The sequence below is a fragment of the Streptopelia decaocto genome, assembly GCF_964273445.1.
Source record: "Streptopelia decaocto genome assembly, contig: HAP1_SCAFFOLD_165, whole genome shotgun sequence".
Taxonomy (NCBI): domain Eukaryota; kingdom Metazoa; phylum Chordata; class Aves; order Columbiformes; family Columbidae; genus Streptopelia; species Streptopelia decaocto.
The window spans coordinates 136,529-163,630 of NW_028117130.1; the positions used below are offsets into that span (position 1 = coordinate 136,529).

A 27,102-nucleotide genomic window follows, 5' to 3' on the forward strand; every position below is an offset into this window, starting at 1 on the left:
GGTTAATGGAGACACCCCCAAAAGTAATTGGGCCAGGTAATTAAAGGCAACTTAATTAAGGAAGTGGAGACGGAATGGAGGGAAAATGTGGAGAAATGGGGAAAATTGGGGCAAATTGGGGAAATTTGGGGGAATTTTGAGAAATTTGGGGAATTTGGGAAATGTTGGAAAATTTGGAAAATTATGGAAAATTGAGAAAAATTGGGGAAATGGTGAAAAAATTTGGAAAATGGTGAAAAATGTTGGAAAATTTGGAAAATTTTGGAAAAAATGGAAAATTTTGGGAAATTTTGGAAAAAATGGAAAATTATGGGAAATTTTGGGAAATTTTGGAAAAAAATAGAAAATTTTGGAAAATTTTGGAAAAGATGGAAAATTACAGAAAATTTTGGAAAAAATGGAAAATTATGGAAAATTATGGAAAATTTTGGAAAATTTTGGAAAAAATAGAAAATTTTGGAAAATTTTGGAAAATTTTGGAAAATTTGGAAATTACAAAAAATTTTGGAAAATTTTTTAAAAATGGAAAATTATGGAAAATTTGGGAAAAAATGGAAAATTACAGAAAATTTTGGAAAAATGGAAAAATATGGAAAATTTTGGAAATTTTTGAAAAAAATGGAAAATTACATAAAATTTTGGAAAATTTTGACAATTTTGAAACATTTTGAAAAAATCAGAAAAATTTGAGGAAAAATGAAATTTTGGAAAATTTTCAAACATTTGGGGAAATTTGGGAAATTTTGAAAATGTTTGGGAAGGTTTGAGAAATTTTGAAAAATTTTGATAAATTTGGGGCAATTTTGGAAAAAAATGGAAAATTTTGTTAAATTTTGAGAAATTTTGATAAATTTTGGAGATTTCAGAAAATTTTGGAAATTTTGATAAAATCTGAAAATTATAAATTTTGGAAAATTTTGATAAATTTGGGGCAATTTTGGAAAAAATTGGTCAATTTTGTTATATTTGGGGAAATTTTGATACATTTTGGAGAATTTGGAAAATTTTGGAAAAATGTGGATATTTTGATAAAATGTGTGAAAATTATAGATTTTGGAAAATTTCATTAAATTTTGGGAAAATTACAAATTTTGGGAAATTTTGTTAAATTTTGGAAAAATGGAAAATTTTGATAAATTTTGGACAATTTTGGTAAATGTTGCTAAATTTTCCAAAATTTTGGAACAATTTGGAAAATGTTCCTAAATTTGGCAGAAATTTGGGAAAATTTAGAAAAATTTGGAAAAATTTGATGAATTTTTTTTTTAATTGATAATTTTGGGGGAAAAATTGATAAATTTTGGAAAACGTTGATAAATGTTGTAAAATTTTTGATAAATTTTGAAAAGTTTTGATAAATTTTGGAAAATTTTTGATAAATTTTGGAAAATTTGGGATAAATTTTGGCAAATTTGGCAAATTTTGGATAAATTTTGGAAAATTTGGGATAAATTTTGGCAAATTTTGGATAAATTTGGGATAAATGTTGGGAAATGGGAAGTGCTGAGTGTTTCCTGTCGGGCTGTTTCCTGTCGGGCTGTTTCCTGTTGGGCTGTTTCCTGTTGGGCTGCGCTCCCATTGGCCGGCGGGCGCGTGTTGCTCACTGCGCTCCCATTGGCTGCAGGCCGGTGGGCGTGTGCTGCTTGCCGCGTTCCCATTGGCCGGCGGTCGCCATGGCGGAGCCGTGGGTGGTGAAGGAGGGCTGGCTGCACAAGAGAGGTAATTAACGCCCTTTAATTAGCGCCCATGACGAACCCTGCCCGGGCTCCTTTTCCCCTTCCCCTTTGCCCCCTTCCCCTTTTCCTTTTCCCCTTCCCCTTTCCCTTTTCCTTTTTCCTTTCTCCCCTTTTCCTTTTTCTTTTCCCCTTTTCCTTTTCCCTTTTCCTTTTCCCTTTTCCTTTTCCCCTTTTCCTTTTCCCCGTTTTCCTTTTTCCCCTTTTGCTTTTTACCCTTTTCCCCTATTCCTTTTCCTCTATTCCTTTTCCCCTTTCCCTTTTCCTTTCCCTTTTCCTTTCCCTTTTCCTTTTCCTTTCCATTTTCCTTTTCGTTTTCCTTTTCCTTTCTCCCCTTTTCCCCTCTTCCTTTTCCCCTTTTCCCCCTTTCCCCTTTTCCCCCTTTCCCCTTTTCCTTTTCCCCTTTTCCTTTCCCCCTTTTCCCCCCTTTCCCCCTTTTCCCCCTTTCCTTTTTCCCCCTTTCCTTTTTCCCCTTTTCCTTTTTCCCCCTTTTCCTTTTCCCCTTTTCCTTTTCCCCTTTTCCTTTTCCCGTTTTCCCCCTTTCCCCTTTTCCTTTTCCCCTTTTCCTTTCCCCCTTTTCCCCCCTTTCCCCCTTTTCCCCCCTTTCCCCCTTTTCCCCCTTTCCTTTTTCCCCTTTTCCTTTTTCCCTTTTCCTTTTTCCCTTTTCCTCCTTTTCCTTTTCCCCCTTTTCCCTTTTCTCCCTTTTCTCCTTTTTCCCCTTTCCCCCTTTTCCCCTTTTACCCCTTTTTCTTTTCCCCCTTTTCCCCTTTTACCCCTTTTCCCCTCTACCTTTTCCCCCTTTTACCCCTTTCCCCTTCCCCCTTTCCTTTCCCTTTCCCACCTCACCAATACAAAACCCCCCATTTCCCCCCCAAAACCCCCCGTTTCCCCCGAAACGCCCCATTTCCCCCAAATGCCCCTTTTTCCTGTCTCCCCTTTCCCTTTTCCTTTCTCCCCTTTTCCTTCCTCCTTTTCCTTCTTCCTTTTCTCCCTTTTCCTTCCCTCTTTTCCTTTTCCTCCTTTTCTTTCCCCTTTTCCTTTTCCCCTTTCCCTTTTCCCCTTTCCCTTTTCCTTTTCCCTTTCCCCCTTTTCCTTTTTCCCCTTTTCCTTTTTCCCCTTTTCCTTTTTCCCCTTTTCCCATTTCCCCTTTTCATTTTTTCCCTTTTCCTTTTTCCCTTTTCCTTTTCCCCTTTTCCTTTTCCCTTTTCCTTTTTCCTTTCCCCTTTCCTTTTTCCTTCTTCCTTTTCCTTCTTCCTTTTCCTTTTCCCCTTTTTCCTTTTCCCCCTTTTCCTTTTCCCCCTTTTCCTTTTCCCCCTTTTCCTTTTCCCCCTTTTCCTTTTCCCCCTTTTCCCCTCTTCCTTTTCCCCTTTTCCCCTTTTCCCCTTCCCCGTTTCCTTTCCCTTTCCCATTCATTTCCCACCTCACCAATACAAAACCCCCCAATTTTCCCCCCAAAACCCCCCAATTTCCCCCCCAAACGCCCCATTTCCCCAAAAAAATCCCCCACTTCCCCCCCAAAACCCCCCACTTGCCCCCAAACGCCCCAATTTCCCCCCCAAATGCCCCATTTCCCCCCCAAATGCCCCAATTTCCCCCCCAAATGCCCCATTTCCCCCCCAAATGCCCCATTTCTCCCCAAACGCCCCATTTCCCCCAAATGCCCCTTTTTCCTTTCTCCCCTTTTCCTTTTTCCTTTCTCCCCTTTTCCTTCCTCCTTTTCCTCCTTCCTTTTCCCCCTTTCCCCTTTTCCTTTTCCCCTTTTCCTTTTTCCCTTTTCCTTTTCCCCTTTTTCTTTCCCCTTTCCCTTTTCCCCTTTCTCCCTTTTCCTTTTTCCCCTTTTCCTTTTTTCCCTTTTCATTTTTCCCCTTTTTCTTTTTCCCCTTTTCCTTTTTCCCCTTTTCCTTTTTCCCCTTTTCCTTTCCCCCTTTTCCTTTCCCCTTTTCCTTTCCCCCTTTTCCTTTCCCCTTTTCCTTTTTCCCCCTTTCCTTTTTCCCCCTTTTCCCCCTTTTCCTTTCCCCCTTTTCCCCCTTTTCCCCCTTTTCCCCTTTTCCTTTTTCCCCTTTTCCTTTTCCCCCTTTTCCTTTTCCCCTTTTCCTTTTTCCCCTTTTGCTTTTTCCCCTTTTCCCCTTTCCCTTTTCCCCTTTTCCCTTTTCCTTTTCCCCTTTTTCCTTTTCCCCTTTCCCTTTTCCCCTTTCCCCCTTTCCCTTTTCCTTCTTCCTTTTCCTTTTTCCTTTTCCCCTTTTCCTTTTCCCTTTTCCCCTTTCCCTTTTCCCCTTCCCCCTTTCCTTTTTCCTTCTTCCTTTTCCTTCTTCCTTTTTCCTTTTCCTTCTTCCTTTTCCCCCCTTTTCCTTTTCCCCCTTTTCCTTTTCCCCCTTTTCCTTTTCCCCCTTTTCCTTTCCCCCCTTTTCCCCTCTTCCTTTTCCCCTTGTCCCCCTTTCCCCTTCCCCGTTTCCTTTCCCTTTCCCATTCATTTCCCACCTCACCAATACAAAACCCCCCAATTTCCCCCCCAAAACCCCCCAATTTCCCCCCCAAAAAAAACCCATTTTCCCCCCCAAAACCCCCATTTCCGCCCCACTTCCTGCCGGCAGGCGAGTACATCAAGACGTGGCGGCCGCGCTACTTCCTGCTGCGCAGCGACGGCTCCTTCGTCGGGTTCCGCGAGCGGCCCGAGGCGCCCGCCCCGCCCCCCCTCAACAACTTCTCCGTGGCCGGTACGGACAGGAAGTGCGGGCGGGAAATGGGGGAAGTGGGGATGGGGAATGGGAAATAATGGGGACGGGGAATGGGAAATAATGGGGATGGGAAATAGTGGGGATGGGAAGTAGGAAATGGGGATGGGAAATAGGAAATGGGGATGGGAAATAGGAAATGGGGATAGGAAATAGGAAATGGGGATGGGAAATGGGGAACGGGGATGGGAAATTGGAAGTGGGGATGGGAAATAATGGGGATGGGAAGTAGGAAATGGGGATGGGAAATAGGAAATGGGGATAGGAAATAGGAAATGGGGATGGGAAACAGGGAATGGGAAGTGAGGATGGGGAATCAGGTGGGAAATGGGGATGGGGATAGGAAATGGGGGTTGGGGATGGGAAATGAAGATGGGAAATGGGGATGGGGAAATGGGAGATGGGAAATGGGGAATAGGAAGTGGAGATGGGGAATGGGGATGGGAAATGGAAAATGGGGATGGAAATGGGAAGTGGGGATGGAAATGGGAAATGGGGATGGGGAATGGGAAATGGGGATGGGGAATGGGGAAGAGGAATGGGGAAGGGGAATGGGAAGTGGAGATGGGAAATGGGAATTGGGGATGGGGAATGTGAGATGGGGATGGGAAATGGGAAATGGGGAATAGGAAGTGGGGATGGGGAATGGGAAATGGGGATGGAAATGGGGATGGGAAATAGGAAGTGGGAATGGAAATGGGGATGGGAAATAGGAAGTGGGAATGGAAATGGGGATGGGGAATGGGAAGTGGGGATGGAAATGGATGGGGATGGGAAATGGGAACGGGAAATGGGAAATGGGGGTGGGAAATGGGGAAGGGTAATGGGAAATGGGGAATAGGAAGTGGGAATGGGGATGGGGAATGGGAAATGGGGATTGGGGATGGGAAATGGGGAATAGGAAATGGGGAATGGGAAATGGGGAATGGGGAATAGGAAGTGGGGATGGGAAATGGGAAATGGGAAATAGGAAGTGGGGATGGGGAATGGGAAATGGGGAATGGGAAGTGGGGATGGGGAATGGGAAATGGAAATGGGGACGGGAAAAGGGGAAGGGGAAGTGGGGATGGGAAATGAGGAATGGGAAATAGGAAGTGGGAATGGAAATGGGGATGGGGAATGGGAAGTGGGGATGGGGGATGGGGAATGGGGATGGGAAATGGGGAATAGGAAATGGGGACAGGAAGGGGGAAGTGGGGACAGGAAATGGGGGATGGGAAATAATGGGGATGGGAAATGGGGGATGGGGATGAGAAGTAATGGGGAATGGGAAGTGGGGATGGGGAATGGGAAATGGGGATGGGAAATGGAAATGGGGAATGGGAAGTAATGGGGATGTGGGGTGGGGGCTGGGAAATGGCGATAGGAAATAGGGAATGGGAAGTGGGGATGGGGAATCGGGATGGGAAATGGGGATGGGAAATGGGGAAGGGGGATGGGAAATGGGGAAGGTGAAATAGGGATGGGGAATGGGAAATGGGGATGGGAAATGGGGAATAGGAAGTGGTGATGGAAAAGGGAAATGGGGATGGGGAATGGGGGATGGGGATGGGAAATAATGGGGATGGGGAATGGGAAATGGGGACGGGAAGTGGGGGATGGGAAATGGGGGATGGGGATGGGAAATGGGGAATGCCCCCCCATTTCCTGCCCCACATCCTGCCCCACACCTGCCCCACATCCCCATTCCCCCCATCCCATTCCCCCCCATCCCCTGCCCCACATCCCCCTATCCCATTCCCTCCCATCCCACACCCCACACCCTGTGCCCCACATCCCCTTATCCCATTTCCCCCCATCCCCTGCCCTGTATTGGTGCCCCCCATCCCCCATCCCCTGCCCCACATCCTGTGCCCCACATCCCTCTATCCCATTCCCCCCGTCCCTGCCCCACACCCTGTGCCCCACACCTGCCCCACATCCCGCCCCACATCCCTGCCCCACATCCTGCCCCATATTGCCCCACATTGGTGCCCCACATTGCCGCCCCCCAGAGTGCCAGCTGCTGCGCACCGAGCGCCCGCGCCCCAACTCGTTTGTGATTCGCTGCCTGCAGTGGACGACGGTCATCGAGAGAACCTTCCACGTGGAGACACCACAGCTGCGGTAACACCCAAATACACCAAAATACACCAAAAATACACCGAGAACACCCCAAAACTGGCCCAAAACCGCCCAAAATACACCAAAAACGGCCCCAAATCCGCCCAAAACTGCCCAAAATTGCCCTAAAATATCCCGAAATGGGCCCAAAATCTCCCCAAATCCACCCAAAACCACCCAAAATGTCCACAAATCCACCCAAAATGTCCCCAAATCCACCCAAAACCACCCAAATTCACCCAAAACCGCCCAAAATCCACCCAAAACCACCCAAATTCACCCAAAACCGCCCAAAATCCACCCAAAACCGCCCCAAATCCACCCAAAATGTCCCCAAATCCACCCAAAATGTCCCCAAATCCACCCAATACTGCCCCAAAACGGCCCAAAATCCACCCAAAACATCCCAAAATCCACCCAAAACTGCCCCAAATCCACCAAAAACCGACCAAAATCCACCCAAAATCCACCCCAAACCACCCAAAATCCACCCCAAACTTCCCAAAACTGCCCTAAAATATCCCGAAATGGGCCCAAAATGTCCCCAAATCCACCCAAAAACGCCCAAATCCACCCAAAATCCACCCAAAATGTCCCAAAATCCACTCAAAACTGCCCCAAAATGTCCCAAAATCCACCCAAAACTGCCCAAATCCACCCAAATCCACCCAAAATCCACCAAAAACTGCCCAAAATCCACCCAAAATCCACCCAAAATGTCCCCAAATCCACCCAAAACCACCCAAATCCACCCAAAACTGCCCAAAATCCACCCAAAACCTCCCAAAATGGGCCCAAATCCTCCCAAAATTGACCTAAAATCTCCCAAAATGGCCCCAAAACCGCCCAAAATCCACCCAAAATATCCCCAAATCCACCCAAAACGTCCCCAGATTCACCCAAAACCGCCCAAAATGGCCCCAGAACCTCCGGAAATGGCCCCAAAACCGCCCAAATCCACCCGAAACTGCCCCAAAACCGCCCCAAATCCACCCAAAATGTCCCCAAATCCACCCAAAATCTCCCCAAATCCACCCAAAACCGCCCAAAATGTCCCCAAATCCACCCAAAATGTCCCAAAGTCCACCCAAAATGTCCCAAAGTCCACCCAAAACTGCCCCAAATCCACCCAAAACTGCCCCAAATCCACCCAAAGTCCACCCAAAACATCCCAAAATCCACCCAAATCCACCCAAAACCGCCCCAAATCCACCCAAAATGTCCCCAAATCCACCCAAAATGTCCCAAAAGCCACACAAAACCACCCAAAATCCACCCCAAACCTCCCAAAATTGCCCTAAAATATCCCAAAATGGGTCCAAAATCTCCCCAAATCCACCCAAAACTGCCTAAAATGTCCCCAAATCCACCCAAAAACGCCCAAAACCACTCAAAATGTCCCCAAATCCAGCCAAAATGTCCCAAAATCCACCCAAATCCTCCCAAAATGGGCCCATATCCTCCCAAAATTGACCTAAAATCTCCCAAAATGGCCCCCAAACCCCCCAAATCCACCCAAAACCGCCCAAAATCCACCCAAAATATCCCCAAATCCACCCAAAACGTCCCCAGATTCACCCAAAATCCACCCAAAACCACCCAAAATCCACCAAAAACCGCCCAAAACTGTCCCAAAATACACCAAAAAACGACCAAAATCCACCCAAAACTGCCCAAAATCCACCCAAAACCGCCCAAAATCCACCAAAAACTGACCCAAATCCACCCAAAACCGCCCAAAATGGCCTCAGAACCTCCTGAAATGGCCCCAAAACCTCCCAAAACCACCCAAATCTACCCCAAACTGCCCCAAAACCGCCCAAAACCGCCCAAAATTGCCCTAAAATATCCCGAAATGGGCCCAAAAACTCCCCAAATCCACCCAAAAACGCCCAAATCCACCCAAAATCCACCCAAAATGTTCCAAAATCCACTCAAAACTGCCCCAAAATCCACCCAAAATCCACCCAAAATCCACCCAAAACCACCCAAATCCACCCAAAACTGCCCAAAATCCACCCAAAACCTCCCAAAATGGGCCCAAATCCTCCCAAAATTGACCTAAAATCTCCCAAAATGGCCCCAAAACCGCCCAAAATCCACCCAAAATATCCCCAAATCCACCCAAAACGTCCCCAGATTCACCCAAAATCCACCCAAAACCACCCAAAATCCACCAAAAACCGCCCAAAACTGTCCCAAAATACACCAAAAACCAACCAAAATCCGCCCAAAATATCCCCAAATCCACCCAAAACGTCCCCAGATTCACCCAAAATCCACCCAAAACCACCCAAAATCCACCAAAAACCGCCCAAAACCGCCCAAAATCCACCCAAAACCACCCAAAACTGACCCAAAATCCACCCAAAACCGCCCAAAATCCACCAAAAACTGACCCAAATCCACCCAAAACCGCCCAAAATGGCCCCAGAACCTCCGGAAATGGCCCCAAAACCTCCCAAAACCGCCCAAAACCACCTGAAACTGCCCCAAAACCGCCCCAAATCCACCCAAAATGTCCCCAAATCCACCCAAAATCTCCCCAAATCCACCCAAAACCGCCCAAAATGTCCCCAAATCCACCCAAAATGTCCCAAAGTCCACCCAAAATGTTCCAAAATCCACCCAAAACTGCCCCAAATCCACCCAAAACTGCCCCAAATCCACCCAAAATCCACCCAAAATCCACCCCAAACATCCCAAAATCCACCCAAATCCACCCAAAACCGCCCCAAATCCACCCAAAACTGCCCCAAATCCACCCAAAATGTCCCCAAATCCACCCAAAATGTCCCAAAAGCCACACAAAACCACCCAAAATCCACCCCAAACCTCCCAAAATTGCCCTAAAATATCCCAATATGGGTCCAAAATCTCCCCAAATCCACCCAAAGCTGCCCAAAATGTCCCCAAATCCACCCAAAAACGCCCAAAACCACTCAAAATGTCCCCAAATCCAGCCAAAATGTCCCAAAATCCACCCAAATCCTCCCAAAATGGGCCCATATCCTCCCAAAATTGACCTAAAATCTCCCAAAATGGCCCCCAAACCCCCCAAATCCACCCAAAATCGCCCAAAATCCACCCAAAATATCCCCAAATCCACCCAAAACGTCCCCAGATTCACCCAAAATCCACCCAAAACCATCCAAAATCCACCAAAAACCGCCCAAAACTGTCCCAAAATACACCAAAAAACGACCAAAATCTACCCAAAACTGCCCAAAATCCACCCAAAACCGCCCAAAATCCACCAAAAACCGCCCAAAATCCACCCAAATCCACCCAAAACCGCCCCAAATCCACCCAAAACTGCCCCAAATCCACCCAAAATGTCCCCAAATCCACCCAAAATGTCCCAAAAGCCACACAAAACCACCCAAAATCCACCCCAAACCTCCCAAAATTGCCCTAAAATATCCCAAAATGGGTCCAAAATCTCCCCAAATCCACCCAAAACTGCCCAAAATGTCCCCAAATCCACCCAAAAACGCCCAAAACCACTTAAAATGTCCCCAAATCCAGCCAAAATGTCCCAAAATCCACCCAAATCCTCCCAAAATGGGCCCATATCCTCCCAAAATTGACCTAAAATCTCCCAAAATGGCCCCCAAACCCCCCAAATCCACCCAAAATCGCCCAAAATCCACCCAAAATATCCCCAAATCCACCCAAAACGTCCCCAGATTCACCCAAAATCCACCCAAAACCATCCAAAATCCACCAAAAACCGCCCAAAACTGTCCCAAAATACACCAAAAAACGACCAAAATCTACCCAAAACTGCCCAAAATCCACCCAAAACCGCCCAAAATCCACCAAAAACCGCCCAAAACTGCCCAAAATCCACCCAAAACCGCCCAAAATCCACCAAAAACTGACCCAAATCCACCCAAAACCGCCCAAAATGGCCCCAGGACCTCCTGAAATGGCCCCAAAACCTCCCAAAACCGCCCAAATCCACCCAAAACTGCCCCAAAACCGCCCCAAATCCACCCAAAATGTCCCCAAATCCACCCAAAATGGCCCCAAATCCACCCAAAACCGCCCAAAATTGCCCTAAAATATCCCGAAATGGGCCCAAAATCTCTCCAAATCCACCCAAAACCTCCCAAAATGTCCCCAAATCTACCCAAAATGTCCCCAAATCCACCCAAAATCCACCCAAAATGTCCCAAAATCCACCCAAAACTGCCCCAAAATGTCCCAAAATCCACCCAAAACTGCCCCAAAATGTCCCCAAATCCACCCAAAATGTCCCAAAGTCCACCTAAAATGTCCCAAAATCCACTCAAAACTGCCCAAAATCCACCCCAAATCCACCCAAATCCACCCAAAACCCACCCAAAATCCACCCAAAATGTCCCCAAATCCACCCAAAACTGCCCCAAATCCACCCAAAATGTCCCCAAAACCTCCCAAAATGGTCCCAAAAACTCCTGAAATTGCCCCAAAACGTCCTGAAATCCACCCAAAACCTCCCAAAATGGCCCCAGAACCTCCCAAAATGGGACCAGGACGTCCTGAAATGGCCCCAAAACCTCCCGAAATTGCCCCAAAATGCCCCAACCGTCCCATTGACGCCCGTGGAGGTCCCGCCCAATATCCACCCAAAATGTCCCCAAATCCACCCAAAATGTCCCAAAATCCACCTAAAATGTCCCAAAATCCACCCAAAACTACCCCAAATCCACCCAAAACGTCCCCAGATTCACCCAAAACCACCCAAAATCCACCAAAACCCGCCCAAAACTGACCCAAAATACACCAAAAACCGACCAAAATACACCAAAAAGGGCCCAAAATACACCAAAAACGGCCCCAAATTCACCAAAAAACGCCCAAAATCCGCCCCAAACTGCCCCCAAACCGCCCCAAATCCACCCAAAATGTCCCCAAATCCACCCAAAACCGCCCAAAATTGCCCTAAAATATCCCAAAATGGGCCCAAAATCTCCCCAAATCCACCCAAAACTGCCCCAAATGTCCCCAAATCCACCCAAAATGTCCCCAAATCCACCCAAAACTGCCCCAAAATACACCAAAAACCGACCAAAATACATCAAAAACGGCCCCAAATACACCAAAAAACGCCCAAAATACACCCAAAACAGCCCAAATTACACCGAAACCAGCACAAAACTGCCCGAAATACACCAAAAACCGCCCAAAATACACCAAAAACCGCCCAAAACTGCCCAAAATCCACCCAAAACCGCCCAAAATACACCAAAAACATCCCAAATCCACCCAAAACTGCCCAAAATGGCCCCAAATCCACTCAAAATGTCCCAAATCCAGCCAAAATGTCCCAAAATCCACCCAAAATGTCCCCAAATCCACCCAAAACCGCCCAAAATTGCCCTAAAATATCCCGAAATGGGCCCAAAATCTCCCCAAATCCACCCAAAACCTCCCAAAATTTCCCCAAATCCACCCAAAATGTCCCCAAATGCACCCAAAAACGCCCAAATCCACCCAAAATGTCCCAAAATCCACCCAAAACTGCCCCAAATCCACCCAAAATCCACCCAAAACATCCCAAAATCCAACCAAATCCACCCAAAACTGCCCCAAAACCGCCCCAAATCCACCCAAAATGTCCCCAACTCCACCCAAAATGTCCCCAGATTCACCCAAAATCCACCCAAAACCACCCAAAATCCACCAAAAACCGCCCAAAACTGTCCCAAAATACACCAAAAACCGACCAAAATCCGCCCAAAATATCCCCAAATCCACCCAAAACGTCCCCAGATTCACCCAAAATCCACCCAAAACCACCCAAAATCCACCAAAAACCGCCCAAAACCGCCCAAAATCCACCAAAAACCACCCAAAACTGACCCAAAATCCACCCAAAACCGCCCAAAATCCACCAAAAACTGACCCAAATCCACCCAAAACCGCCCTAAATGGCCCCAGAACCTCCGGAAATGGCCCCAAAACCGCCCAAATCCACCCGAAACTGCCCCAAAACCGCCCCAAATCCACCCAAAATGTCCCCAAATCCACCCAAAATCTCCCCAAATCCACCCAAAACCGCCCAAAATGTCCCCAAATCCACCCAAAATGTCCCAAAGTCCACCCAAAATGTTCCAAAATCCACCCAAAACTGCCCCAAATCCACCCAAAACTGCCCCAAATCCACCCAAAATCCACCCAAAATCCACCCAAAACATCCCAAAATCCACCCAAATCCACCCAAAACCGCCCCAAATCCACCCAAAACTGCCCCAAATCCACCCAAAATGTCCCCAAATCCACCCAAAATGTCCCAAAGTCCACCTAAAATGTCCCAAAATCCACTCAAAACTGCCCAAAATCCACCCCAAATCCACCCAAATCCACCCAAAACCCACCCAAAATCCACCCAAAATGTCCCCAAATCCACCCAAAACTGCCCCAAATCTACCCAAAATGTCCCCAAAACCTCCCAAAATGGTCCCAAAAACTCCTGAAATTGCCCCAAAACGTCCTGAAATCCACCCAAAACCTCCCAAAATGGCCCCAGAACCTCCCAAAATGGGACCAGGACGTCCTGAAATGGCCCCAAAACCTCCCGAAATTGCCCCAAAATGCCCCAACCGTCCCATTGACGCCCGTGGAGGTCCCGCCCAATATCCACCCAAAATGTCCCCAAATCCACCCAAAATGTCCCAAAATCCACCTAAAATGTCCCAAAATCCACCCAAAACTACCCCAAATCCACCCAAAACGTCCCCAGATTCACCCAAAACCACCCAAAATCCACCAAAACCCGCCCAAAACTGACCCAAAATACACCAAAAACCGACCAAAATACACCAAAAAGGGCCCAAAATACACCAAAAACGGCCCCAAATTCACCAAAAAACGCCCAAAATCCGCCCAAAACTGCCCCCAAACCGCCCCAAATCCACCCAAAATGTCCCCAAATCCACCCAAAACCGCCCAAAATTGCCCTAAAATATCCCATAATGGGCCCAAAATCTCCCCAAATCCACCCAAAACTGCCCCAAATGTCCCCAAATCCACCCAAAATGTCCCCAAATCCACCCAAAACTGCCCCAAAATACACCAAAAACCGACCAAAATACATCAAAAACGGCCCCAAATACACCAAAAAACGCCCAAAATACACCCAAAACAGCCCAAATTACACCGAAACCAGCACAAAACTGCCCGAAATACACCAAAAACCGCCCAAAATACACCAAAAACCGCCCAAAACTGCCCAAAATCCACCCAAAACCGCCCAAAATACACCAAAAACATCCCAAATCCACCCAAAACTGCCCAAAATGGCCCCAAATCCACTCAAAATGTCCCAAATCCAGCCAAAATGTCCCAAAATCCACCCAAAATGTCCCCAAATCCACCCAAATCCACCCAAAATGTCCCCAAATCCACCCAAAACCGCCCAAAATTGCCCTAAAATATCCCATAATGGGCCCAAAATCTCCCCAAATCCACCCAAAACTGCCCCAAATGTCCCCAAATCCACCCAAAATGTCCCCAAATCCACCCAAAACTGCCCCAAAATACACCAAAAACCGACCAAAATACATCAAAAACGGCCCCAAATACACCAAAAAACGCCCAAAATACACCCAAAACAGCCCAAATTACACCGAAACCAGCACAAAACTGCCCGAAATACACCAAAAACCGCCCAAAATACACCAAAAACCGCCCAAAACTGCCCAAAATCCACCCAAAACCGCCCAAAATACACCAAAAACATCCCAAATCCACCCAAAACTGCCCAAAATGGCCCCAAATCCACTCAAAATGTCCCAAATCCAGCCAAAATGTCCCAAAATCCACCCAAAATGTCCCCAAATCCACCCAAAACCGCCCAAAATTGCCCTAAAATATCCCGAAATGGGCCCAAAATCTCCCCAAATCCACCCAAAATGTCCCCAAATGCACCCAAAAACGCCCAAATCCACCCAAAATGTCCCAAAATCCACCCAAAACTGCCCCAAATCCACCCAAAATCCACCCAAAACATCCCAAAATCCACCCAAATCCACCCAAAACTGCCCCAAAACCGCCCCAAATCCACCCAAAATGTCCCCAACTCCACCCAAAATGTCCCAAAAGCCACCCAAAACCACCCAAAATCCACCCCAGACCTCCCAAAATTGCCCTAAAATATCCCAAAATGGGCCCAAAATCTCCCCAAATCCATCCAAAACCGCCCAAATCCACCCAAAATTTCCCAAAATCCACCCAAAACTGACAGAAAAACGCCCAAAATCCACCCAAAATGTCCCCAAATGCACCCAAAACCGCCCAATATGTCCCCAAATCCACCCAAAATGTCCCAAAATCCACCCAAAATCCACCCCAAATGTCCCAAAATCCACCCAAAATCCACCCAAAACATCCCAAAATCCACCCAAAACGTCCCCAAAACCACTGAAAATCCACCCAAAACCGCCCAAAATCCAACCAAAACCGCCCAAAATCCACCCAAATCCAACCAAAACCGCCCAAAATCCACCCAAAATCCACCCAAAAACACCCAAAACGTCACCAATTCCACCCAAATCCACCCAAAATGTCCCCAAATCCATCCAAAATCCAACCCAAATGTCCCAAGATCCACCCAAAACTGCCCCAAATCCACCCAAAGCCTCCCAAAATCCACCCAAAATGTCCCAAAATCCACCCAAAACCGCCCAAAATCCACCCAAAATACACCCAAATCCACCCCAAATGTCCCAAGATCCACCCAAAACTGCCCCAAATCCACCCAAAGCCTCCCAAAATCCACCCAAAATGTCCCAAAATCCACCCAAAACATCCCAAAATCCACCCAAAATCCACCCAAAACCACCCAAAATCCACCCAAAATCCACCCAAAATGTCCCAAAATCCACACAAAACCGCCGAAAATCCACCCAAAATGTCCCCAAATCCACCCAAAATGTCCCAAAAGCCACCCAAAACCACCCAAAATCCACCCCAGACCTCCCAAAATTGCCCTAAAATATCCCAAAATGGGCCCAAAATCTCCCCAAATCCATCCAAAACCGCCCAAAATGTCCCCAAATCCACCCAAAAACGCCCAAAACCACTTAAAATGTCCCCAAATCCACCCAAAATGTCCCAAATCCACCCAAAAACGCCCAAATCCACCCAAAATGTCCCCAAATCCACCCAAAACTGACACAAAAACGCCCAAAATCCACCCAAAATGTCCCCAAATCCACCCAAAACTGCCCAAAATCCACCCAAAATGTCCCCAAATCCAACCAAAACCGCCCAAAATCCGCCCAAAATTGCCCTAAAATATCCCGAAATGGGCCCAAAATCTCCCCAAATCCACCCAAAACCTCCCAAAATTTCCCCAAATCCGCCCAAAATGTCCCCAAATGCACCCAAAAACGCCCAAATCCACCCAAAACTGACCCAAAACCGCCCAAAGTCCACCCAAAATGTCCCAAAATCCACCCAAAACTGCCCCAAATCCACCCAAAATCCACCCAAAACATCCCAAAATCCACCCAAAACTGCCCCAAAACCGCCCCAAATCCACCCAAAATGTCCCCAAATCCACCCAAAATGTCCCAAAACCCACCCAAAACCACCCAAAATCCACCCCAATCCTCCCAAAATTGCCCTAAAATATCCCAAAATGGGCCCAAAATCTCCCCAAATCCACCCAAAACCGCCCAAAATGTCCCCAAATCCACCCAAAAACGCCCAAAACCACTCAAAATGTCCCCAAATCCAGCCAAAATGTCCCAAAATCCACCTAAATCCTCCCAAAATGGGCCCAAATCCTCCCAAAATTGACCTAAAATCTCCCAAAATGGCCCCCAAACCCCCCAAATCCACCCAAAACCGCCCAAATTCCACCCAAAATATCCCCAAATCCACCCAAAACGTCCCCAGATTCACCCAAAATCCACCCAAAACCATCCAAAATCCACCAAAAACCGCCCAAAACTGCCCCAAAATACACCAAAAAACGACCAAAATACACCAAAAACGGCCCCAAATACACCAAAAAACGCCCAAAATACACCCAAAACAGCCCAAAATACACCAAAAACCGCCCCAAACTGCCCAAAATCCACCAGAAACACCCCAAAATACACCAAAAACGGCCCAAAATCCACCCAAAACCGGCCAAAATACAACAAAAACTGCCCAAAACTGCCCAAAATACACCAAAAACTGCCCAAAATACACCAAAAACAGCCCAAAATTCACCAAAAACTGACCCAAATCCACCCAAAACCACCCAAATTGGCCCCAGAACCTCCTGAAATGGCCTCAAAACCTCCCAAAACCACCCAAAACTGCCCCCAAACCGCCCCAAATCCACCCAAAATGTCCCCAAATCCACCCAAAACCGCCCAAAATTGCCCTAAAATATCCCATAATGGGCCCAAAATCTCCCCAAATCCACCCAAAACTGCCCCAAATGTCCCCAAATCCACCCAAAATGTCCCCAAATCCACCCAAAACTGCCCCAAAATACACCAAAAACCGACCAAAATACATCAAAAACGGCCCCAAATACACCAAAAAACGCCCAAAATACACCCAAAACAGCCCAAATTACACCGAAACCAGCACAAAACTGCCCGAAATACACCAAAAACCGCCCAAAATACACCAAAAACCGCCCAAAACTGCCCAAAATCCACCCAAACCGCCCAAAATACACCAAAAACATCCCAAATCCACCCAAAACTGCCCAAAATGGCCCCAAATCCACTCAAAATGTCCCAAATCCAGCCAAAATGTCCCAAAATCCACCCAAAATGTCCCCAAATCCACCCAAAACCGCCCAAAATTGCCCTAAAATATCCCGAAATGGGCCCAAAATCTCCCCAAATCCACCCAAAACCTCCCAAAATTTCCCCAAATCCACCCAAAATGTCCCCAAATGCACCCAAAAACGCCCAAATCCACCCAAAATGTCCCAAAATCCACCCAAAACTGCCCCAAATCCACCCAAAATCCACCCAAAACATCCCAAAATCCAACCAAATCCACCCAAAACTGCCCCAAAACCGCCCCAAATCCACCCAAAATGTCCCCAACTCCACCCAAAATGTCCCCAGATTCACCCAAAATCCACCCAAAACCACCCAAAATCCACCAAAAACCGCCCAAAACTGTCCCAAAATACACCAAAAACCAACCAAAATCCGCCCAAAATATCCCCAAATCCACCCAAAACGTCCCCAGATTCACCCAAAATCCACCCAAAACCACCCAAAATCCACCAAAAACCGCCCAAAACCGCCCAAAATCCACCCAAAACCACCCAAAACTGACCCAAAATCCACCCAAAACCGCCCAAAATCCACCAAAAACTGACCCAAATCCACCCAAAACCGCCCAAAATGGCCCCAGAACCTCCGGAAATGGCCCCAAAACCTCCCAAAACCGCCCAAATCCACCCGAAACTGCCCCAAAACCGCCCCAAATCCACCCAAAATGTCCCCAAATCCACCCAAAATCTCCCCAAATCCACCCAAAACCGCCCAAAATGTCCCCAAATCCACCCAAAATGTCCCAAAGTCCACCCAAAATGTTCCAAAATCCACCCAAAACTGCCCCAAATCCACCCAAAACTGCCCCAAATCCACCCAAAATCCACCCAAAATCCACCCAAAACATCCCAAAATCCACCCAAATCCACCCAAAACCGCCCCAAATCCACCCAAAACTGCCCCAAATCCACCCAAAATGTCCCCAAATCCACCCAAAATGTCCCAAAAGCCACACAAAACCACCCAAAATCCACCCCAAACCTCCCAAAATTGCCCTAAAATATCCCAAAATGGGTCCAAAATCTCCCCAAATCCACCCAAAACTGCCCAAAATGTCCCCAAATCCACCCAAAAACGCCCAAAACCACTCAAAATGTCCCCAAATCCAGCCAAAATGTCCCAAAATCCACCCAAATCCTCCCAAAATGGGCCCATATCCTCCCAAAATTGACCTAAAATCTCCCAAAATGGCCCCCAAACCCCCCAAATCCACCCAAAATCGCCCAAAGTCCACCCAAAATATCCCCAAATCCACCCAAAACGTCCCCAGATTCACCCAAAATCCACCCAAAACCATCCAAAATCCACCAAAAACCGCCCAAAACTGTCCCAAAATACACCAAAAAACGACCAAAATCTACCCAAAACTGCCCAAAATCCACCCAAAACCGCCCAAAATCCACCAAAAACCGCCCAAAACTGCCCCAAATCCACCCAAAGCCTCCCAAAATCCACCCAAAATGTCCCAAAATCCACCCAAAACCGCCCAAAATCCACCCAAAATACACCCAAATCCACCCCAAATGTCCCAAGATCCACCCAAAACTGCCCCAAATCCACCCAAAGCCTCCCAAAATCCACCCAAAATGTCCCAAAATCCACCCAAAACATCCCAAAATCCACCCAAAATCCACCCAAAACCACCCAAAATCCACCCAAAATCCACCCAAAATGTCCCAAAATCCACACAAAACCGCCCAAAATCCACCCAAAATGTCCCCAAATCCACCCAAAATGTCCCAAAAGCCACCCAAAACCACCCAAAATCCACCCCAGACCTCCCAAAATTGCCCTAAAATATCCCAAAATGGGCCCAAAATCTCCCCAAATCCATCCAAAACCGCCCAAAATGTCCCCAAATCCACCCAAAAACGCCCAAAACCACTTAAAATGTCCCCAAATCCACCCAAAATGTCCCAAATCCACCCAAAAACGCCCAAATCCACCCAAAATGTCCCCAAATCCACCCAAAACTGACACAAAAACGCCCAAAATCCACCCAAAATGTCCCCAAATCCACCCAAAACTGCCCAAAATCCACCCAAAATGTCCCCAAATCCAACCAAAACCGCCCAAAATCCGCCCAAAATTGCCCTAAAATATCCCGAAATGGGCCCAAAATCTCCCCAAATCCACCCAAAACCTCCCAAAATTTCCCCAAATCCGCCCAAAATGTCCCCAAATGCACCCAAAAACGCCCAAATCCACCCAAAACTGACCCAAAACCGCCCAAAGTCCACCCAAAATGTCCCAAAATCCACCCAAAACTGCCCCAAATCCACCCAAAATCCACCCAAAACATCCCAAAATCCACCCAAAACTGCCCCAAAACCGCCCCAAATCCACCCAAAATGTCCCCAAATCCACCCAAAATGTCCCAAAACCCACCCAAAACCACCCAAAATCCACCCCAATCCTCCCAAAATTGCCCTAAAATATCCCAAAATGGGCCCAAAATCTCCCCAAATCCACCCAAAACCGCCCAAAATGTCCCCAAATCCACCCTAAAACGCCCAAAACCACTCAAAATGTCCCCAAATCCAGCCAAAATGTCCCAAAATCCACCTAAATCCTCCCAAAATGGGCCCAAATCCTCCCAAAATTGACCTAAAATCTCCCAAAATGGCCCCCAAACCCCCCAAATCCACCCAAAACCGCCCAAATTCCACCCAAAATATCCCCAAATCCACCCAAAACGTCCCCAGATTCACCCAAAATCCACCCAAAACCATCCAAAATCCACCAAAAACCGCCCAAAACTGCCCCAAAATACACCAAAAAACGACCAAAATACACCAAAAACGGCCCCAAATACACCAAAAAACGCCCAAAATACACCCAAAACAGCCCAAAATACACCAAAAACCGCCCCAAACTGCCCAAAATCCACCAGAAACACCCCAAAATACACCAAAAACGGCCCAAAATCCACCCAAAACCGGCCAAAATACAACAAAAACTGCCCAAAACTGCCCAAAATACACCAAAAACTGCCCAAAATACACCAAAAACGGCCCAAAATTCACCAAAAACTGACCCAAATCCACCCAAAACCACCCAAATTGGCCCCAGAACCTCCTGAAATGGCCTCAAAACCTCCCAAAACCACCCAAAACTGCCCCCAAACCGCCCCAAATCCACCCAAAATGTCCCCAAATCCACCCAAAACCGCCCAAAATTGCCCTAAAATATCCCATAATGGGCCCAAAATCTCCCCAAATCCACCCAAAACTGCCCCAAATGTCCCCAAATCCACCCAAAATGTCCCCAAATCCACCCAAAACTGCCCCAAAATACACCAAAAACCGACCAAAATACATCAAAAACGGCCCCAAATACACCAAAAAACGCCCAAAATACACCCAAAACAGCCCAAATTACACCGAAACCAGCACAAAACTGCCCGAAATACACCAAAAACCGCCCAAAATACACCAAAAACCGCCCAAAACTGCCCAAAATCCACCCAAACCGCCCAAAATACACCAAAAACATCCCAAATCCACCCAAAACTGCCCAAAATGGCCCCAAATCCACTCAAAATGTCCCAAATCCAGCCAAAATGTCCCAAAATCCACCCAAAATGTCCCCAAATCCACCCAAAACCGCCCAAAATTGCCCTAAAATATCCCGAAATGGGCCCAAAATCTCCCCAAATCCACCCAAAACCTCCCAAAATTTCCCCAAATCCACCCAAAATGTCCCCAAATGCACCCAAAAACGCCCAAATCCACCCAAAATGTCCCAAAATCCACCCAAAACTGCCCCAAATCCACCCAAAATCCACCCAAAACATCCCAAAATCCAACCAAATCCACCCAAAACTGCCCCAAAACCGCCCCAAATCCACCCAAAATGTCCCCAACTCCACCCAAAATGTCCCCAGATTCACCCAAAATCCACCCAAAACCACCCAAAATCCACCAAAAACCGCCCAAAACTGTCCCAAAATACACCAAAAACCAACCAAAATCCGCCCAAAATATCCCCAAATCCACCCAAAACGTCCCCAGATTCACCCAAAATCCACCCAAAACCACCCAAAATCCACCAAAAACCGCCCAAAATCCACCCAAAACCACCCAAAACTGACCCAAAATCCACCCAAAACCGCCCAAAATCCACCAAAAACTGACCCAAATCCACCCAAACCCGCCCAAAATGGCCCCAGAACCTCCGGAAATGGCCCCAAAACCTCCCAAAACCGCCCAAATCCACCCGAAACTGCCCCAAAACCGCCCCAAATCCACCCAAAATGTCCCCAAATCCACCCAAAATCTCCCCAAATCCACCCAAAACCGCCCAAAATGTCCCCAAATCCACCCAAAATGTCCCAAAGTCCACCCAAAATGTTCCAAAATCCACCCAAAACTGCCCCAAATCCACCCAAAACTGCCCCAAATCCACCCAAAATCCACCCAAAATCCACCCAAAACATCCCAAAATCCACCCAAATCCACCCAAAACCGCCCCAAATCCACCCAAAACTGCCCCAAATCCACCCAAAATGTCCCCAAATCCACCCAAAATGTCCCAAAAGCCACACAAAACCACCCAAAATCCACCCCAAACCTCCCAAAATTGCGCTAAAATATCCCAAAATGGGTCCAAAATCTCCCCAAATCCACCCAAAACTGCCCAAAATGTCCCCAAATCCACCCAAAAACGCCCAAAACCACTCAAAATGTCCCCAAATCCAGCCAAAATGTCCCAAAATCCACCCAAATCCTCCCAAAATGGGCCCATATCCTCCCAAAATTGACCTAAAATCTCCCAAAATGGCCCCCAAACCCCCCAAATCCACCCAAAATCGCCCAAAGTCCACCCAAAATATCCCCAAATCCACCCAAAACGTCCCCAGATTCACCCAAAATCCACCCAAAACCATCCAAAATCCACCAAAAACCGCCCAAAACTGTCCCAAAATACACCAAAAAACGACCAAAATCTACCCAAAACTGCCCAAAATCCACCCAAAACCGCCCAAAATCCACCAAAAACCGCCCAAAACTGCCCAAAATCCACCCAAAACCGCCCAAAATCCACCAAAAACTGACCCAAATCCACCCAAAACCGCCCAAAATGGCCCCAGGACCTCCTGAAATGGCCCCAAAACCTCCCAAAACCGCCCAAATCCACCCAAAACTGCCCCAAAACCGCCCCAAATCCACCCAAAATGTCCCCAAATCCACCCAAAATGGCCCCAAATCCACCCAAAACCGCCCAAAATTGCCCTAAAATATCCCGAAATGGGCCCAAAATCTCTCCAAATCCACCCAAAACCTCCCAAAATGTCCCCAAATCTACCCAAAATGTCCCCAAATCCACCCAAAATCCACCCAAAATGTCCCAAAATCCACCCAAAACTGCCCCAAAATGTCCCAAAATCCACCCAAAACTGCCCCAAAATGTCCCCAAATCCACCCAAAATGTCCCAAAGTCCACCTAAAATGTCCCAAAATCCACTCAAAACTGCCCAAAGTCCACCCCAAATCCACCCAAATCCACCCAAAACCCACCCAAAATCCACCCAAAATGTCCCCAAATCCACCCAAAACTGCCCCAAATCCACCCAAAATGTCCCCAAAACCTCCCAAAATGGTCCCAAAAACTCCTGAAATTGCCCCAAAACGTCCTGAAATCCACCCAAAACCTCCCAAAATGGCCCCAGAACCTCCCAAAATGGGACCAGGACGTCCTGAAATGGCCCCAAAACCTCCCGAAATTGCCCCAAAATGCCCCAACCGTCCCATTGACGCCCGTGGAGGTCCCGCCCAATATCCACCCAAAATGTCCCCAAATCCACCCAAAATGTCCCAAAATCCACCTAAAATGTCCCAAAATCCACCCAAAACTACCCCAAATCCACCCAAAACGTCCCCAGATTCACCCAAAACCACCCAAAATCCACCAAAACCCGCCCAAAACTGACCCAAAATACACCAAAAACCGACCAAAATACACCAAAAAGGGCCCAAAATACACCAAAAATGGCCCCAAATTCACCAAAAAACGCCCAAAATCCGCCCAAAACTGCCCCCAAACCGCCCCAAATCCACCCAAAATGTCCCCAAATCCACCCAAAACCGCCCAAAATTGCCCTAAAATATCCCATAATGGGCCCAAAATCTCCCCAAATCCACCCAAAACTGCCCCAAATGTCCCCAAATCCACCCAAAATGTCCCCAAATCCACCCAAAACTGCCCCAAAATACACCAAAAACCGACCAAAATACATCAAAAACGGCCCCAAATACACCAAAAAACGCCCAAAATACACCCAAAACAGCCCAAATTACACCGAAACCAGCACAAAACTGCCCGAAATACACCAAAAACCGCCCAAAATACACCAAAAACCGCCCAAAACTGCCCAAAATCCACCCAAACCGCCCAAAATACACCAAAAACATCCCAAATCCACCCAAAACTGCCCAAAATGGCCCCAAATCCACTCAAAATGTCCCAAATCCAGCCAAAATGTCCCAAAATCCACCCAAAATGTCCCCAAATCCACCCAAAACCGCCCAAAATTGCCCTAAAATATCCCGAAATGGGCCCAAAATCTCCCCAAATCCACCCAAAACCTCCCAAAATTTCCCCAAATCCACCCAAAATGTCCCCAAATGCACCCAAAAACGCCCAAATCCACCCAAAATGTCCCAAAATCCACCCAAAACTGCCCCAAATCCACCCAAAATCCACCCAAAACATCCCAAAATCCAACCAAATCCACCCAAAACTGCCCCAAAACCGCCCCAAATCCACCCAAAATGTCCCCAACTCCACCCAAAATGTCCCCAGATTCACCCAAAATCCACCCAAAACCACCCAAAATCCACCAAAAACCGCCCAAAACTGTCCCAAAATACACCAAAAACCAACCAAAATCCGCCCAAAATATCCCCAAATCCACCCAAAACGTCCCCAGATTCACCCAAAATCCACCCAAAACCACCCAAAATCCACCAAAAACCGCCCAAAACCGCCCAAAATCCACCCAAAACCACCCAAAACTGACCCAAAATCCACCCAAAACCGCCCAAAATCCACCAAAAACTGACCCAAATCCACCCAAAACCGCCCCAAATGGCCCCAGAACCTCCGGAAATGGCCCCAAAACCTCCCAAAACCGCCCAAATCCACCCGAAACTGCCCCAAAACCGCCCCAAATCCACCCAAAATGTCCCCAAATCCACCCAAAATCTCCCCAAATCCACCCAAAACCGCCCAAAATGTCCCCAAATCCACCCAAAATGTCCCAAAGTCCACCCAAAATGTTCCAAAATCCACCCAAAACTGCCCCAAATCCACCCAAAACTGCCCCAAATCCACCCAAAATCCACCCAAAATCCACCCAAAACATCCCAAAATCCACCCAAATCCACCCAAAACCGCCCCAAATCCACCCAAAACTGCCCCAAATCCACCCAAAATGTCCCCAAATCCACCCAAAATGTCCCAAAAGCCACACAAAACCACCCAAAATCCACCCCAAACCTCCCAAAATTGCCCTAAAATATCCCAAAATGGGTCCAAAATCTCCCCAAATCCACCCAAAACTGCCCAAAATGTCCCCAAATCCACCCAAAAACGCCCAAAACCACTCAAAATGTCCCCAAATCCAGCCAAAATGTCCCAAAATCCACCCAAATCCTCCCAAAATGGGCCCATATCCTCCCAAAATTGACCTAAAATCTCCCAAAATGGCCCCCAAACCCCCCAAATCCACCCAAAATCGCCCAAAATCCACCCAAAATATCCCCAAATCCACCCAAAACGTCCCCAGATTCACCCAAAATCCACCCAAAACCATCCAAAATCCACCAAAAACCGCCCAAAACTGCCCCAAAATACACCCAAAACCGCCCAAAATCCACCAAAAACCGCCCAAAATTGCCCAAAATCCACCCAAAACCGCCCAAAATCCACCAAAAACTGACCCAAATCCACCCAAAACCGCCCAAAATGGCCCCAGGACCTCCTGAAATGGCCCCAAAACCTCCCAAAACCGCCCAAATCCACCCAAAACTGCCCCAAAACCGCCCCAAATCCACCCAAAATGTCCCCAAATCCACCCAAAATGTCCCCAAATCCACCCAAAACCGCCCAAAATTGCCCTAAAATATCCCGAAATGGGCCCAAAATCTCTCCAAATCCACCCAAAACCTCCCAAAATGTCCCCAAATCTACCCAAAATGTCCCCAAATCCACCCAAAATCCACCCAAAATGTCCCAAAATCCACCCAAAACTGCCCCAAAATGTCCCAAAATCCACCCAAAACTGCCCCAAAATGTCCCCAAATCCACCCAAAATGTCCCAAAGTCCACCTAAAATGTCCCAAAATCCACTCAAAACTGCCCAAAATCCACCCCAAATCCACCCAAATCCACCCAAAACCCACCCAAAATCCACCCAAAATGTCCCCAAATCCACCCAAAACTGCCCCAAATCTACCCAAAATGTCCCCAAAACCTCCCAAAATGGTCCCAAAAACTCCTGAAATTGCCCCAAAACGTCCTGAAATCCACCCAAAACCTCCCAAAATGGCCCCAGAACCTCCCAAAATGGGACCAGGACGTCCTGAAATGGCCCCAAAACCTCCCGAAATTGCCCCAAAATGCCCCAACCGTCCCATTGACGCCCGTGGAGGTCCCGCCCAAAATCCACCCAAAATGTCCCCAAATCCACCCAAAATGTCCCAAAATCCACCTAAAATGTCCCAAAATCCACCCAAAACTACCCCAAATCCACCCAAAACGTCCCCAGATTCACCCAAAACCACCCAAAATCCACCAAAACCCGCCCAAAACTGACCCAAAATACACCAAAAACCGACCAAAATACACCAAAAAGGGCCCAAAATACACCAAAAACGGCCCCAAATTCACCAAAAAACGCCCAAAATCTGCCCAAAACTGCCCCCAAACCGCCCCAAATCCACCCAAAATGTCCCCAAATCCACCCAAAACCGCCCAAAATTGCCCTAAAATATCCCAAAATGGGCCCAAAATCTCCCCAAATCCACCCAAAACTGCCCCAAATGTCCCCAAATCCACCCAAAATGTCCCCAAATCCACCCAAAACTGCCCCAAAATACACCAAAAACCGACCAAAATACATCAAAAACGGCCCCAAATACACCAAAAAACGCCCAAAATACACCCAAAACAGCCCAAATTACACCGAAACCAGCACAAAACTGCCCGAAATACACCAAAAACCGCCCAAAATACACCAAAAACCGCCCAAAACTGCCCAAAATCCACCCAAAACCGCCCAAAATACACCGAAAACATCCCAAATCCACCCAAAACTGCCCAAAATGGCCCCAAATCCACTCAAAATGTCCCAAATCCAGCCAAAATGTCCCAAAATCCACCCAAAATGTCCCCAAATCCACCCAAAACCGCCCAAAATTGCCCTAAAATATCCCGAAATGGGCCCAAAATCTCCCCAAATCCACCCAAAACCTCCCAAAATTTCCCCAAATGCACCCAAAAACGCCCAAATCCACCCAAAATGTCCCAAAATCCACCCAAAACTGCCCCAAATCCACCCAAAATCCACCCAAAACATCCCAAAATCCACCCAAATCCACCCAAAACTGCCCCAAAACCGCCCCAAATCCACCCAAAATGTCCCCAACTCCACCCAAAATGTCCCAAAAGCCACCCAAAACCACCCAAAATCCACCCCAGACCTCCCAAAATTGCCCTAAAATATCCCAAAATGGGCCCAAAATC

General features: G+C 47.3%; 1 protein-coding gene across 1 annotated transcript in view; it reads left to right on the forward strand.

Moving 5' to 3' along the window:
* The window catches only part of LOC309451876 (RAC-beta serine/threonine-protein kinase-like), a gene marked incomplete at its 3' end in the record, with an annotated part of 43,068 nt that overhangs the window by 7,430 nt on the left and 8,536 nt on the right, over positions 1–27,102 (forward strand). Inside the window, exons 2-4 of the mRNA XM_082076581.1 lie at positions 1,625–1,719; positions 4,325–4,447; positions 6,460–6,571. Of these exons, the coding sequence (XP_081932707.1) occupies positions 1,674–1,719; positions 4,325–4,447; positions 6,460–6,571 (281 nt within the window). The 5' untranslated portion in view covers positions 1,625–1,673. The remainder of the gene's footprint in view (positions 1–1,624; positions 1,720–4,324; positions 4,448–6,459; positions 6,572–27,102) is intronic.